General features: G+C 46.0%; 2 protein-coding genes across 16 annotated transcripts in view; both read right to left on the bottom strand.

Moving 5' to 3' along the window:
* Positions 1 to 16431, bottom strand: part of LOC126931116 (cyclic AMP-dependent transcription factor ATF-7) — a 468437-nt gene that overhangs the window by 158995 nt on the left and 293011 nt on the right. The window lies entirely within an intron of this gene.
* The window catches only part of ATP5MC2 (ATP synthase membrane subunit c locus 2), a 497231-nt gene continuing 487749 nt past the window's right edge, over positions 6950 to 16431 (bottom strand). For 11 of the 15 annotated variants that reach the window (XM_050749058.1, XM_050749059.1, XM_050749057.1 and 8 more), the window contains 4 exons: positions 14502 to 14571; positions 11812 to 11889; positions 11090 to 11283; positions 6950 to 7211 (listed from right to left, as the gene is read on the bottom strand). In XM_050749058.1, the coding sequence (XP_050605015.1) occupies positions 7097 to 7211; positions 11090 to 11283; positions 11812 to 11889; positions 14502 to 14540 (426 nt within the window). In that variant the 5' untranslated portion in view covers positions 14541 to 14571 and the 3' untranslated portion in view covers positions 6950 to 7096. Of the gene's footprint in view, positions 7212 to 11089; positions 11284 to 11811; positions 11890 to 14501; positions 14574 to 15437; positions 15458 to 16431 lie in introns of those variants that run through there. The other 4 variants (XM_050749062.1, XM_050749066.1, XM_050749065.1 and 1 more) reach the window with 2 other exon arrangements.

Here is a 16431-nt window from a genome sequence, read left to right on the forward strand (position 1 = left end):
GCACCCTTAAAGGCAGGAGGACTGAGTTCAATTAAACTAACAACTGTAATGAGGTGAATGTAGGAAGAGAAGGAGGCAAACCAACGTCGAGAAGTATAACCCAGATGCCTCAGGCCTCCTGAGTCCCCAGCTCACTTCCTTAGGTAAAGGATTTAGGCTGGGAGTTGTCCTCTCTTCAGCTCCTTAAGGGAAACCCAACAGAGGCCTCACCAGTCTCTGGAACGCCTAACCCTTTCAGGCAGGGAGTCTTTTGCCAAAGCAAACAATCCCAGCTCTACGATTGTGCTCTGGCTGGAGTAGGAGAGAACAAAGATCCCTTTCTTTGCTTCCCCAACCCTATGGCTCCAGCCAAAGGCGCTGTTTACACAATCTTCCCTGGTGAAGAATTTGTTCCTTTTCTCTCTAGGTTGCAGCTGGAAAAGATTGATTCCCTCCTTGCCTAGTCGTTTTCCCCATGTCCCTGGGCAGGAAAAGTGTCCAATACCCAAACCTCCCACCTCCAGAGATGTCAGCATACTTAACAGTAACTTCATGCCCTTTTGTGATGTGACACAGAACCTTGATTTTAGTGGCAGAAAGTCTATCTGGCCGGGAAAGGGAGGCTGGAAATATCAGGAGCTTGGTTTCTCTACATTCCAATTCCATTTATTCCACTCTCTTATTCCCTAGGCTTTCTCACATTTCCAAAAGTGAATCAAATAATCAAAATCCAGGGCAGATTTGGGCTCCTTCCTTTAAAGGCTGATCAGGTGGGTAGGATGAAAATAGTATTTTCTAGTGGGAGAAGTTGTTCTTCAGTCTTTAGTTTATTATTAACTCCAGCAGCACATATGTCTCCCCTATGCCCCGAAAACAAAAGCAAGAGGGAGAAAAGGAAAGCCCAGAGTGGCAGGGTCTAATTTTAGTACTGGCAGAGAATCCTAGTGTTAAGTTACTTCTGGTAAACTGGTAACTAAGAAACAACAGAGATAAAGATAATTTTCACAATGTAGGTTTCCAAGTAGTTTTAAGACCTAATTTTGCTTATTTCCATGACATCTCAGGGAGGCAGATAAGGTGTCACCCATTTCACACAAGAGAAGAAATTGAAGCACAGGAAGAATTAACCAAAAGCCATTCCTGAGTGACTGGAACCCAGGATTCTGGGACTTTCAATCTGGTCAACTTCACAGGGCCAAGCTGCTTTCTGAAAAATTTATGGGTCTTTTGTACTGCACACATTTTCCCTGAGCTACATGTTCTCCCTATCTTAGATCCCTACTGACTATTCTCCTGTTGCTAAGCGAGCTATGGGCTAGCTGTTTGTTACCCTTTGCAGCTATGTTTTGGAAACTTGAAGCCCCTACTCCAGATGTTGGGAGATGGGAGTGGAAAAGTCATAGGGATACAGAGGGGTTGCAAGTCTGTGTAGGCTCAGATACCATCCTGACACACACACACACACCCCAACCATCCCCCAGCAAGATATGCAGAGTTCATTTCTGTAAAAGCAGCCACACAGTTCCTGGAAGGCTGTAATCCACTATGGTTAAAAATATCTATCTTGGGGACAGAGTCGAGCCAACCAAACAGCCTACCCATAAACTCGGAAAATAAGCAGTGGGGTAAAATGAACCCAGTGGTAGGCAAAATGCTACCTATCTACAAGATAAGAGCAGGGATAGTAATAATAAGAAAAACAGATCAAGGCTGGGTGCGATGGCTCACACCTGTAATCCCACCACTTTGGGAGGCTGAGGCAGGTGGATCACCTGAGGTCAGAAGTTCGAGACCAGCCTGACCAATATGGTGAAACCCTGTCTCTACTAAAAATACAGAAATTAGCTGGGCATGGTGGCATGATGTGTGGCTGTAATCCCAGCTACTCAGGAGGCTGAGACAGGAGAATCGCTTGAACCCAGGAGGCGGAGGTTATAGTGAGCTGAGTTCGTACCACTACACTCCAGCCTGGACAACAGAGTGAGACTCCATCTCAAAACAAAAACAAAAAACAACAAAAAAAAAAAACTCCCAAAAAACAAAAACCAGATCAATCACTTTCACAGCAATTTCAGAAATTGTCCAGATTTTGTCTTTCCCTCTTCTACAATGGTATCCTGACCCCAGGAAGCAGTATAATATAATGGAAGGAGCTTTGGACAAGGGTTCTTATTCTGTTCTATCACTTCCTACCTAGATAACCTAGAAAATTAAGTCATGATTCTTTTCTCTTTCATTCTTTTTTTTTCCTGAGACGGAGTCCTACTCTGTCACCCAGACTGGAGTGCAGTGGTGCAATCTTGGCTCACTGCAACCTCTCCCTCCCAGGTTCAAGTGATTCTCCTGTCTCAGCCCCCTGAGTAGCTGGGATTACAGGTGCATGCCACACACCCAGCTAATTTTTGTATTTTTAATAGAGATGGGTTAACACTTTGTTGGCCAGTCTGGTCTTGAACTCCTGACCTCAGGTGATCCACTCGTCTCGGCCTTGAGAAGTGGTGGGATTACAGGCATGAGGCACCGCACCCAGCCCTCTTTCATTCTTTTTTTTTTGAGACAGAGAATTGCTCTGTAGCCCAGGTTGGAGAGCAGTGGTGCAATCTCAGCTCACTGCAACCTCTGCCTCCAGGGTTCAAGCGATTCTCCTGCCTCAGCCTCCTGAGTAGCTGGGATTACAGGCATGTGCCACCATGCCCAGCTAATTTTTGTAGGAGAGGGGGTTTCACCATGTTGGTCAGGCTGCTCTCAAACTCCTTACCTCGCGATCTGCCCGCCCTGGCCTCCCAAAGTGCTGGGATTACAGGTGTGAGCTACCACGCCTGGCCTCATTCATTTTTTTAAAAAACAGACAAGGTCTTGTGATGTTGCCCAGGCTAGTCTTGAAATCTTGTGCTCAAGAGATCCTTCTGCCTCAGCCTCCCAAGTAGCTGAGATTACAGGTACGTGTCACTCTGTCAGGCCCAAATCATGATTCTTGAACCTGAGTCTCAGTTTTCTCATCTTTTAAAATACCAAGAAAACAAAACAAAACAACAAAAACCAAAAAACCACACATCTATTTCACATAAACAAAACAGATATAGTAACAGTATGGCATACACTTAAAAAAAAAAAAGGTTTTTTTTTTTTTGAGACAGTTTCACAGTCGCCCAGGCTGGAGTGCAGTGGCATGGTCTTGGCTCATTGCAACCTCTGCCTCCTGGGTTCGAGCGATTCTCCCACCTCAGCCTCCTGAGTAGCCGGGATTACAGGCGCACACCACTACACCAAGCTCGTTTTTGTACTTTTAGTAGAGACAGGGTTTTGCCATGCTAGCCAGGCTGCTCTCAAACTCTTGACGTCAAGTGATCCACCCAACTCGGCCTCCCAAAGTGCTGGGATTACAGGCATGAGCCACCGCATCTGGCCAGGGTAGGACATTCTTAAGGGGTCACTTAAAATATTCTGCCCACCGTAGCACTTATTCAAAAGATGAGAGGAAATTATCTCTTTGGTGGCTGGGGGAAGAAGCGGGAATAAATTATCTCTAACCATTTACACTAATAAGGGAAGCCAAGCATTTGGGATGAGAGGACTAACCTCATGCCTGGTATTCTATCCTTGTCTTCTGCCATTTCTAAAGTGGCTACTTTGATGACAATATGCTAATATTCACAGTGCCTTGAGATAAATGCTTAAAAATATATATTTTTTTTTTGAGAGGGAGTCTTGCTCTGTTGCTCAGGCTGGAGTGCCGTGGTGTGATCTTGGCTCACGGCAACCTCTCTCTCCTGGGTTCAAGCATTTCTCCTGCCTCAGCCTCCCGAGTAGCTGGGACTACAGGCACGCACCACCATACCAAGTTAATTTTTACATTTTCAGTAGAGACGGGGTTTCACCATGTTGGCTAGGATGGTCTCCGTCTCCTGACCTCGTGATCCACCTGCCTCAGCCTTCCAAAGTGCTGATTACAGGCATGAGCCACCATGCCCAGCCAAAAATAAATTTTAAGGATGCCTGGGGACAAAAAGATCTTCCTGTATTTTACTTTTTCCTCATCAAATGGTGAGAACACCAAGATATCCAGGAATGTCTCCTAAGAATACATGTTGGAAAATACATGCTATTTTGATATGGCCCAATGAAGACAAAGTTTTGGCTGGGCACAGTGGCTCACGCCTGTAATCCCAGCACCTTGGGAGCCCGAGGCAGGTAGATCACCTGAGGCCAGGAGTTCAAGACTAGCCTGGCCAACATGGCAAAACCCTCTTCTCTAAAAATACAAAAAATTAGCTGAGCCTGGTGGCACATGCCTGTAATCCCAGCTACTGGGGAGGCTGAGGCAGGAGGATCGCTTGAACCCGGGAGGTGGAGGTTGCAGTGAGCCAAGATTGTGCCAGTGCACTCCAGCCTGGGCCAACAGAATGCAACTCTGTCTCAAAAAACAAAAACAAAAACAAAAAAGACAAAGTTTCATTGCTCAGAACTTGAGGGACTAGGACAATATTCTCTACTCACTACTGTGATACTACTGCTCTTACTCTTTCTTTTTTTTTTTTTTTGAGACGGAGTCTCGCTCTGTCGCCCGGGCTGGAGTGCAGTGGCCGGATCTCAGCTCACTGCAAGCTCCGCCTCCCGGGTTCATGCCATTCTCCTGCCTCAGCCTCCCGAGTAGCTGGGACTACAGGCGCCCGCCACCTCGCCTGGCTAGTTTTTTGTATTTTTTTAGTAGAGACGGGGTTTCACCGTGTTAGCCAGGATGGTCTCGATCTCCTGACCTCGTGATCCGCCCGCCTCGGCCTCCCAGAGTGCTGGGATTACAGGCTTGAGCCACCGCGCGCCTGCTCTTACTTTTTCTATTCCTGAATTATACATGAATACTCCTTCGTCTCATCTGTGAGGAGACACAGAGCTGCCCTAGGTTCCCAGACACCAACTCAAGCCAAATTACCAGTGTTGTCCCTGGTCAGCTTTCTCATCCTGATGCTCTTAGGCCTCAAACTATTAAATCCATCTTGAAAGGGAGGCTGGAGCATGGTTCTTCATTACTGTTGTTTAGCATTGAGGTGATTTCAAAGGGCACCATTTGCTTCTAAATTTAGGATGGCGCAAACCTACTGATGCTCCTCCTGTGGTGCTGAAGAAACACAACTGACTTTTTTTTTTTTTTTTTTTTTTTTTTTTGAGACGGAGTCTCGCTCTGTCGCCCAGGCTGGAGTGCAGTGGCCGGATCTCAGCTCACTGCAAGCTCCGCCTCCCGGGTTCACGCCATTCTCCTGCCTCAGCCTCCCGAGTAGCTGGGACTACAGGTGCCCGCCGCCTCGCCTGGCTAGTTTTTTGTATTTCTTAGTAGAGACGGGGTTTCACCGTGTTAGCCAGGATGGTCTCGATCTCCTGACCTCGTGATCCGCCCGTCTCGGCCTCCCAAAGTGCTGGGATTACAGGCTTGAGCCACCGCGCCCGGCTACAACTGACTCTTGTAAGAAACTGAGAAGCAGGTCTTACTGCCTTCAGCATCCTTGGGTTTTCTCTCTAGATGCCTTCTGGCCAGACTTTTCTTTATTTTTGAGATGGAGTTTCTCTCGTTACCCAGGCTGGAGTCCAGTGGCATGATCTCGGCTCCCCACAACCTCCACCTCCCGGGTTCAAGCAATTCTCCTGCTTCAGCCTCCCAAGTAGCTGGGATTACAGGCATGTGTCACCATACCTGGCTACTTTTGTATTTTTAGCAGAGATGGGGTTTCTCCATGTTGGTCAGGCTGGTCTCAAACTCCCAACCTCAGGTGCTCTGCCTGCCTTGGGCTCCCAAAGTGCTGAGATTACAGGTGTGTCACCGCCCCTGGCCCAGACTTTTAAAAATTTTGATTCCAGGCCAGGCGTGATAGCTCATGCCTGCGATCCCAGCACTTTGGGAGGGGAGGCAGGTGCATTACTTGAGGCCAGGAGTTTGAGACCAGGCTGGCCAACATGGGTAAACCTCTTTACTAAAAATAAAAATAAATTAATTAAAAAAAAAAAAAAAAAAAAAAAAAAAAAAAAAAAAAAAACCTAGCTGGGCATGGTGGTGCACGCCTGTAATCCCAGCTACTCAGGAGGCTAAGGCAGGAGAATCGCTTGAACCTGGGAGGCAGAGCTTGCAGTGATCTGAGATTGCACCACAGCAGAGTGAGCCTATCTCAAAAACAAATAAATAAATAAATAGATTCCAATGAAGGATTTGGAATACATTTTTTGAGACAGTCTTGCTCTGTTGCCCAGGCTGGAGTGCAGTGGTGTGATCTCTTTTGGCTCTTTAATGCTCTTTTGGCTGAGGGTGGATAGAAACAAGAAAATAGCTTCATGGAGGTTAAATTTAAGTCTTTAGGGATAACAGACTTTGAAAAAGAGGAAAGTGAGCAAAGATTCAGGGAAAGAAAGCAGAAAAAAGCAGAGAAAGGAAAAGGCAGGAAGATATGGTAAAGACAGGAAAACATCTGAAAAACAAGTCACTTTAGGTAGTGTATGGGACTAATAACAGATAAAGCAGAGAAAGTTGAGGTGACTTTTTGAACCAGTAACTGATAAAACCAGTCTTATGCTTCAGGATGATTCACCTGGCAATGGTAGGCAGAAGTAAATGCTATAGGTAGGAGACTGGAGGCAGAAAGTCAGTTAAGAGGTTCTTGCAATAGACAAGGAGGATGATAATGAGGGCCTGAGCCAGGAGAGTGACAGTGGAAACAGAAAGACTATTAGCCAACATTTTAAGTTAAAACTTGAAGTTGCTACTGACCCCAATCTTCCCAGGCAAGTAGCAGGCCATGCCAGGTGAAAATAATTTAAAATGTTATGCTATTTCAAATAAAGCTTTTCTGAAACAGAATTAAGAAAAAGTGAGCTCAGCCAAATCCATGTTGAGTTTAGCGCCATCACTACCCTTCGGGCCTTGTACTCTCACCAAGGCACTCAGCCAACTGTGGAAAAGAAATATACACAGGAGACTCAAGAAACATCTTATTAATACAGTATTTATTTGTCTTTTCTCTGTCAAACCCTGAGCCAACCACGTTCCCCAGGCCGCCTGGGAGGTATAGGAAAAGGAACACACAGGACCGACCAGACACGGGAGAAAGAACTATGGGAGGTGGAGACGGCTCCTTCACATGGCGAAGAGGATGAGAAAGGCCACCATCAGGCAAAAGAGCCCCATGGCCTCTGAGAGGGCAAAGCCCAGAATGGCGTAGGAGAAGAGCTGTTGCTTCAGAGAAGGGTTCCTGGAGAAGGAGAGGAGAGAAGACTGAAATTCTAGTTCACACAAAGAAAAGGACAAATATGTAAGATGGGCTCAGGGAGAATTCTCCTCTTTATCTTACATAAGGAAGCTTTTAGGGTAACACCATCATGCCCAAATTCTTGCCCTGATTCCCCAAAGGCTCTATAAGAACTGAATGAAGGGGGAGCAGACAATCTAAAATCCTGTAACATGGCCCAGGTATAATCATGACGTTCTCTAATGGTTCACCCATCTCATTACCACAAATTAAGACCTCTTGGCCTAGACACTTAATATCCAAGGTCCAAATAGGATGGAAGAGGCATCCAGAGTGGAAGGGTCTATCTAGAGCAGTGTTTTCGAACTTTAAGCAGAACTCCAATATAGTAAACATCCAAAAGTCAAACTGCAATGGTATAAAAGTAGGGGAAATTTTAACAGCTTGGTCTCCCCTTTATTCACTAAGACAGTCTCTGGGGCACATCCTCAGAATCCAAGGGATTTATGGAACACAATTAGAACACCGCTCTTCTAGAAGACCAGAGAGTAAGAAGGACAGATTATGTTCTCTCATTTCAAATAGTCAAAAGATTTGGGGCTTTAAGAAGCTACAAATGGGCTGGGTGCGGTGGCTCACCCCTGTAATCCCAGCACTTTGGGAGGCCAAGGCAGGCAGATCACTTGAAGCCAGAAGTTGGAGACCAGCCTGGCCAACATGGTGAAACCCCGTCTCTACTAAAAGTATAAAAATTAGGCTAGGTGCGGTGGCTCACGCCTGTAATCCCCGCACTTTGGGAGGCTGAGACAAGTAGATCGCTTGAGGTCAGGAGTTCGAGATCAGCCTGGCCAACATGGTGAAACCCTGTCTCTACTAAAAATACAAAACTTGCCGGGCGCAGTGGCTCATGCCTGTAATCCCAGCACTTTGGGAGGCCGAGACGGGCGGATCATGAGGTCAGGAGATCGAGACCATCCTGGCTAACACGGTAAAACCCCGTCTCTACTAAAAACACAAAAATTAGCGGGGCACCTGTAGTCCCAGCTACACGGGAGGCTGAGGCAGGAGAATGGTGTGAATCCGGGAAGCGGAGCTTGCAGTGAGTGGAGATCGCGCCACTGCACTCCAGCCTGGGCGACAGAGCGAGACTCCATCTCAAAAAACAAACAAACAAACAAACAAACAAACAAAAAAAAACCACACAAAAATTGCCGGGCGCAGTGGTTCACGCCTGTAATCCCAGCACTTCGGGAGGCCGAGGCGGGTGGATCACAAGGTCAGGAGATCGAGACCATCCTAGCTAACACGGTGAAACCCTGTCTCTACTAAAAATACAAAAAATTAGTCGGGCATGGTGGCAGGTACTTGTAGTCCCAGCTACTCAGGAGGCTGAGGCAGGAGAATGGCGTGAACCCGGGAGGCGGAGGATGCAGTGAGCCAAGACTGCACAGTTGTACTTCAGCCTGGGTGACAGAGCGAGACCCGTCTCAAAAAAAAAAAAACAAAACAAAAAACCAACACACACACTCACAAAAAACCCAAAGATTAGCTGGGGGTAGCAGTGCATGCCTGTAATCCCAGCTACTTGGGAGGCTGAGACAGGAGAATCATTTGAACCTGGGAAGCAGAGATTGCAGTGGGCTGGGATTATGCCACTGCACTTCAGTCTGGGAAACAATGAGACTCCATCTCAAAAAAAAAAAAAAAGTTACAAATGGTTTATGGGGTTTATGAATTGAAGTAGTATGGATAAAGGACTCTCAATGTTGAAGGCCCATATATAACCTGTATTTCCCTTACTCTGATACCTCCAGAAGTCTTAATGGGTAAGGTAAATCAACATCAACATTTAACAGAATAGTGAATAAAGCAGCAGTCAGACTTCTTAATACAAATTCGTAAAAAGAACTCTATTTCCCAAAAGACATTAAGATAACTTGCTGGTCTCTAGAGGACTAATTTGGTTTTAACTTTGAGTTATCCAGAGCTGGGAGTACTAAACAGTCCCAGGCGTCAGAAACCAGGGGCTGGCTGCAGTGCCAGTTTTCCCAGGAGTGACAGAGGGAAATTCCCAGAGATGGGGAAAAACAGCAGTAAAGTCACTATGTTCACTGAGTCTCTAGAACAGGGAAGGTAAACATTTTCTGTAAAGGGCCACATTGTAAATAATTTTAGGTTTTGCAGGCCACATATAGTCTCTTTTGCTTTAAAACAAAAATGAAACCTTTTAAAAATGTGAAACCAATTTTTTTTGAGAAAAGAAAAAAAAGAGTTTCACTCTTTTGCCCAGGCTGGAATGCAGTGGCGTGACTGCTACTCACTGCAACCTCTGCCTCCTGGGTTCAAGTGATTTTCCTGCCTCAGCCTCCTGAGTAGCTGGGAACACAGGCATCTGCCACCACGCCTGGCTAATTTTTGTATTTTTAGTAGAGAAGGGGTTTCACCATGTTGGCCAGGCTGGTCTCGAACTCCTGCCCTCATGATCTGCCTGCCTCGGCCTCCCAAAGTGCTGGGATTACACGCGTAAGGCACCACACCCGGCCGTGAAATTATTTTTAGCTCAATCATACAAAACCAGGCTATGGCCCAGATTTGGCACTTAGGCCTTCGTTTGCCAACACATGCTCTAGACCAAAGCTGTTCATAAAACTTTCTTCAACGACACAATGATATAAATATTCATATATATATATATATATATATATATATATATATATATATATGCATTTATTTGTTTGTTTGTTTGAGATACAGTCTCACTCTGTTGCCCAGACTGGAATGCAGTGGCAACATCCTGGCTCATGGCAACCTCCACCTCCTGGGTTCAAGCAATTCTCCTGTCCAGCCTCCCAAGTAGCTGGAACTACAGGCGCCCATCACAACGCCTGGATAATTTTTGTATTTTTAGTAGAGACAGAGTTTCACCATATTGACCAGGTTGGTCTCAAACTCCTGATATCAGGTGATCCACTCGCCTTGATCTCCCAAAGTGCAGGATTACAGGCATGAACCACCTCGCCCAGCCTATATTTGTTTTTCTTTCTGCTTTTTTTCTTCCCCCCAAAGTCTCACTCTGTCACCTAGGCTGGAGTATAGTGGCATGATCTTGGCTCACGGCTCACTGCAACCTCCACCTCCCGGGTTCAAACGATTCTCCTGCCGCAGCCTCCTGAATAGCTGGGATTACAGGCGCATGCCTCCATGCCCAGCTAATTTTTGTATTTTTAGTAGAGATGGGGTTTCGTCATGTTGGCCAGGCTGGTCTTGAACTCCGGACCTCAAGTGATCCGCTTGCCCCGGCCTCCCAAAGTGCTGGGATTAGTGAGCCACTGTGCCCAGCCAAGCATTCCATATTTGCATTGTTGAATATGGTAGCCTCTAGCCACATCTGGCTACCGAGCACTTGAAATATGGTTAGTGTGACTGAAGAACTGAAAACCTAAACTATGTATTTTTAATTAATTAAAACTAAAATTCAGGCCAAGCACAGTGGCTCACGCCTGTAATCCTGGCAGTCTGGGAGGCCGAGGTGGGTGGATCACTTGAGGTCAGGAGTTCAAAAACAGCCTGGCCAACGTGGCGAAACCCCATCTCTACTAAAAACACAAAAATTAGCTGGGCGTCATTGTGCGCACCTATAATCCCAGCTACTTGGGAGGCTGAGGTACAAGAATCGCTTGAACTCAGAGGCAGAAGTGGCAGTGAGTTGAGATTACGCCACTGCACTCCAGCCTGGGCGACAGAGCGTGACTGTCTCAAAACAAACAACCAACATGTAGCTAGTGGCTACAGAGTGGGATAGTATAGCTCTAGACCCCCAAATATTTTCTGACCTTTGGAAAGCATATCAGATAACCAGTGGAGGGCCCAACTTATCTTACCTGGCATAACCAATGATGAGGCTCCCAAACACAGTCCCAATCCCAGCCCCAGAGCCAGCCACCCCAACTGTGGCAGCCCCAGCTCCAATGAACTTGGCTGCTGTGTCAATGTCCCTTGAAATGGCGCTGGTTTGGAAGCTGCGGCTAGAGACAAGTGAGGTAAGGGGATGTGAGACTGCCAAGCTGCTGAGGCCCTGTGAAAAAGAGGCAGGTAGAAGGTAAAGTTTTTTGCTTTAGTAACTTTTTCACCATTTAAAACCTTTATGCTGCCAAATCCCATTGTTTCTCCCCCAAACGGAAAACTGTTTAACCCCCTAAAATGCTGGCAAACAGAACCTTTTAATGTAGGATATAGACTTCAAATGCCTTTAAGATTCAGGTGTGGTCAAGAAGTGTAAGACTGAGGTCCTAGTCTATTCTTGCTGCCCCAAGGAGATAATCTTCCTAGGACTAAATGCTTCCAACTGAAGTCAGTTGACTAGGCCAAGTAACAGCAGTTAGCAGCAGTGCACAAGGGCATGTGCTACCAGTGGCAAAAGTTGGAGCACTATAGCATACAGCATATTAACGTTCTCCATCTCCAACTAAAGCCCATGGCCTTGGCTATTCGTGAATTTTAGCCTGTGATGACTGTCCTCAGCATTCTACCTCTTGGTTCTGGCAGGTAACCCTCCCCACCCATCACCCCCAAAACCACAGTCCCAACTCCACCAGTAAGGTACCTCATCTGTCAGTATCTCCGGTCGTTTCAGCACCACTGCAGATAGGGGACGGCTCAGCAGCTGTGAGGTGCTCTTGACCTAGCAGGAATGACATACAGGGGCAGGAAGGTCAAGGAAGACTGGAGAGGAGTTTCAGAACAATGCCACGTTGTTATATCATCAGACAGGATTTTCTTTCCTCTGATGGCCTTCCCATCTTCACACATACGTTAGAATTCTGGATCATTCTTCCTTTTAGCAAAGTCTAAATTAAAGAACCACACCATTTCTCTTGCTTCTCAGACTTTGCTTTAAAGAAAGAAAGTCTACTTCCTTTTGGGCTACAAGGGAGCATCCACCGTTGCTGTATCCTTTTATAGCTCTTGAGAATGAGAAGAAATCTAAGTCTCAGAAGCATTTGCCTCACTCAACAAGGGAGATATACACAGATGCTCCTCGACTTCCCATAGGGTTATGTGCCAAGAAATCCATCACACATTGAAAAACCATTTAATACTGCTAACCTACCAAACACCATAGTCTGGCCTAGCCTAGCCTTCAATGTGCTCAAAAAGCTTACATTAGCTTACAGTTAGGTGAAATCACCTAGCAACACAGTACGCTGTAGAGTGCTGGTTGTTTACCCTTGTGACTGGGCAGGTGACTGGGAGCTGTGGCTTGCTGCTGAGTATTGCAACAGAGTATTGTACCACACATTGCGAGCCTGGGGAAAAGATAATGATTAGTAATTCGAAGTATGGTTTTTTTGTTTTGTTTTGAGACAGAGTCTTGCTCTATCACCAGGCTGGAATGCAGTGGCGTGATCTCAGCTCAGCTCACTGCAACCTCCACCTCCCAGGTTCAAGCAATTCTCCTGCCTCAGCCTCCTGAGTAGCTGGGACTACAGGCACCCACAACCACGCCCAGCTAATTTTTGTATTTTTAGTAGAGACAGGTTTTCACCATATTGGCCAGGCTGGTTTTGAATTCCTGACCTCAAGTGATCCACCCACCTCGGCCTCCCAAGGTACTGGGATTACAGGCATGAGCCATCATGCCCACCCCGAAGTATGGTTTCTAATGAATACATATCATTTTTGCATCATCATAAAAAGTTAAAAAAAAAAATCTTAAGTCAAATCATCTAAAGTAGGGGGCCATCTATACGGGTAATGGTCAGCCCACAAGAAAGAAGCCAGTAACTTTCCCTGAACACATCCTTTTGGAAAACAGGAACAAAGATTCATGCTCAAAATTTATCTCCTTCTGGTAGCCTTTTCTGACTAACCCCAACCCAGTGACACCAAAACAGACACATGGTGATTAACGGCCAGGGCTTTAGGCATCAGATAAAGTGAGATTCAAATCTTAACTCTATTATCAGCAGTGTACTCTCAGGATAAGTCGCTTAAACCTTTCTAAGCCTGTATTCTCATTTATGAAATCAAAATATCATCTCTCAGGGTTGAAGAGTAAATGAGATTATGTATACCAATCAGTAAACTCAGTGCGAAGGCACATGATAAATGCTAAATAAACGGTACTCCTTTTTATTTGTGAATGAACCAACCACCTCCTCTAACTACTATTTAAAATATTTCTTCCATACTGTTGTTTCTGAGTCAAATACTTTTCCAATGTGTATTTATGTAAATTTTAGCTTCCTATCCAAATTTAAGTCCCAGAATGAACTCTTTAGCTCTGGATCACTCAGGACAAGATCCTACACACAGTGCATACTCAGTCCAAGTTATGTAATCTACTTATGTTTACCACTCTGGATGGCAAGTTTACATGACATATAGTTTCAGGAGTAGGAATAACTTGATCTTGGTCTAGATTCTCATCTTTATTCTTCTCCTAAGATGGCTGGTTAATAATTAACTGGCCACAGCCAGGCACGGTGGTTCATGCCTGTAACACCAGCAATTTAGGAGGCCGAGGAGGGCGGATCACCTGAGGTTGGGAGTTCAAGACCAGCCTGACCAACACGGAGAGACCCTGTCTCTACTCAAATCATGAGGTCAGGAGTTTGAGACCAGCCTGGCCAACATGGTGAAACCCCATCTCTACTAAAAATACAAAAATTAACTGGGTGTGGTGGCAGATGCCTGTAATCCCAGCTACTTGGGAGTCAGAGGCAGGAGAATCGCTTGAACCTGGGAGGCGGAGGTTGTGGTGGATCACACCATTGCAGCCTGGGCAACAAGAGAGAAACTCTGTCTCAAAAAAAAAAAAAAAAAAAAAAAAAAAGAAAAGAGAATTAACTGGCCACCAAGGGATATGGGGCAGGAGAGTATCTAGCAAGCATTCACTCTCCCCTGTTAGGCAACCATAGCAAAGGGCCTTCCCTCACCACAAATCTTTCTTACTTATTTATTTTTTGAGACAGAGTCTTGCTCTGTCGCCCCGGCTGGAGTGCAGTGGTGCGATCTTGGCTCACTGCAACCTCCACCTCCAGCTATTCTCTTGCCTCAGTCTCCTGAGTAGCTGGGATTACAGGCACCCGCCACCACGCCCAACTGGTTTTTGTATTTTTAGTAGAGATGGGGTTTCACCATGTTGGCCAGGGTGCGTTTGAACTCCTGGCCTCAAGTGATATGCCCGCCTGGACCTCCTCTCCCCCAGCCTTGCTGTGAAGAACAAGATCTGATGGAAAGAGAGACAAGATGTCTCTCCTTTAAAACTCTCCCAGAAAAACAGGTACTCACCAAGGAGGGAGTGGAGACGAACTTGGAGCAGGCGAACATTTTCAGGGGGTGAGGGGCTGTGGCAGGAGAGCTGGAATTATAGAAGCAGTATTGTAAACACTCTCCTCATTCACTAAACTATATCCTTATTAGCACAAAAGGGGCCCTAGAAAGCTTAACTGGCCCAGAAAACAGTGACTGACCTTAAGTCATCGGCAGAAATAGCATTAAAACCCTGAAGTCATGACTTCTTCCAGAAACCCCACACAGCTCCCAAGATTTCCTTATAACCAAGTGACTTCCCCTGGTCTCAACAAGTGATCACTTGGGATTTGCAGTTGCCACACGAATTTTCCCAGAGTGTCTTTTGCCTAAGTTTTCCCTAGTTTTTATGCAAAACGAACCCTTCTCAAGACTTCATCATCTGGATCTTTAAAAGTTGCCCTTTAGGGTGGGCACGTGGTTCACGCCTGTAATCCCAGCACTTTGGGAGGCCAAGGTGGGCGGATCATGAGGTCAGGAGTTCAAGACCAGCCTGACCAACACAGTGAAACCCCATCTCTACTAAAAATACAAAAATTAGCCAGGTGTGGTGGTGCATGCCTATAATCCCAGCTACTCAGGAGGCTGAAGCAGGAGAATTGCTTGAATCCAGGAGGTGGAGGCTGCAGTGAGCAGAGACCACACCACTGCACTCCAGCCTGGGTGACAGAGCATGAGTCTCAAAAAGACAAACAAACAAAAAAGTTGCCCTCTAGAGTCTTTGTAGTTTTGGGAGATATTTGTTGAAGGCCAAGACACTGGAAGGTCTCCAACAATCTCTTTGCTGATCCCTGGAAGTATCCAATTCCTCAAAATACTTCAATTTCCTGTATTAATAAGATGAGGAAGATCAAGGAGGAACTCTGCTATTAGTCTATCTAAAAGGTATTAGTGGCCGGGCGCGGTGGTTCACACCTGTAATCCCAGCACTTTGGGAGGCTAAGGCAGGCGGATCACGAGGTCAGGAGTTCGAGACCAGCCTGACCAACGTGGAGAAACCCCGTCTCTACTAAAAATACAAAATTAGTCAGGTGTGGTGGTGCATGTCTGTAATCCCAGCTACTCAGGAGGCTGAGGCAGGAGAATCGCTTGAATCCGGGTGGCAGAGGCTGCGGTGAGCCAAAATTGCGCCATTGCACTCCAGCCTGGGCAACAGGAGGGAAACTCCGTCTCAAAAAAAAAAAAAAGTATTAAATTGTGTCTCCCCAAGATCTAAAGAAGTCCTGACACCCTATAGGTAACTAAGTTGGTAGAAGTGAACTTACCTGAAACAGAAGGTGAGTTAAAAACCTAAAGGCAGGGGGGTTTCTCCAAGTGAAGTGAGAAGCTCATCTGAACCAGAATTATCTGGGTGGTGTATGTATTAAAAAATGCATATTCTAGGGCCCAACTTGGACCTTCCTGGTCAAGATCTCTGGGGGAGTTAGGTTCAGTGGCTCACTCCTGTAATCCCAACACTTTGAGAAGCTGGGGCGGAGAGATAACTTGAAGCCATGAGTTTAAGACCAGCCTGGGCAAATAGCAAGACCTCGGCTCTACAAAAAATAAAATTAGTCAGGTGAGGTGGAAGTGCACCTGTAGTCCCAGCTACTCCAGAAGCTGAGGCAGGAGGACTGCTTCAGCCCAGGAGTTGGAGGGTTCAGTGAGCTATGACCATGCCACTGGACTTCAGTATGGGCAACAACGTGAAACTCCGTCTACAAACAAACAAAAATGATCTCTCGGAATAAGGCTCAAGTGCCCCGTATTTCAAACAAGTTTCCCAGATGATTATTATATATACTTAACGCAAGAGCGTGACCTTAAACCCAGTCTTGAAACTGCAGTAGTGGTAGAGGATAGACTTGAACTTGGATCTTTTAAGTTACATGCTTTCTAATGTCACAGGCTGAAATACTCAGTGAATGCT

This window comes from Macaca thibetana, chromosome 11, assembly GCF_024542745.1.
Source record: "Macaca thibetana thibetana isolate TM-01 chromosome 11, ASM2454274v1, whole genome shotgun sequence".
Classification (NCBI taxonomy): domain Eukaryota; kingdom Metazoa; phylum Chordata; class Mammalia; order Primates; family Cercopithecidae; genus Macaca; species Macaca thibetana.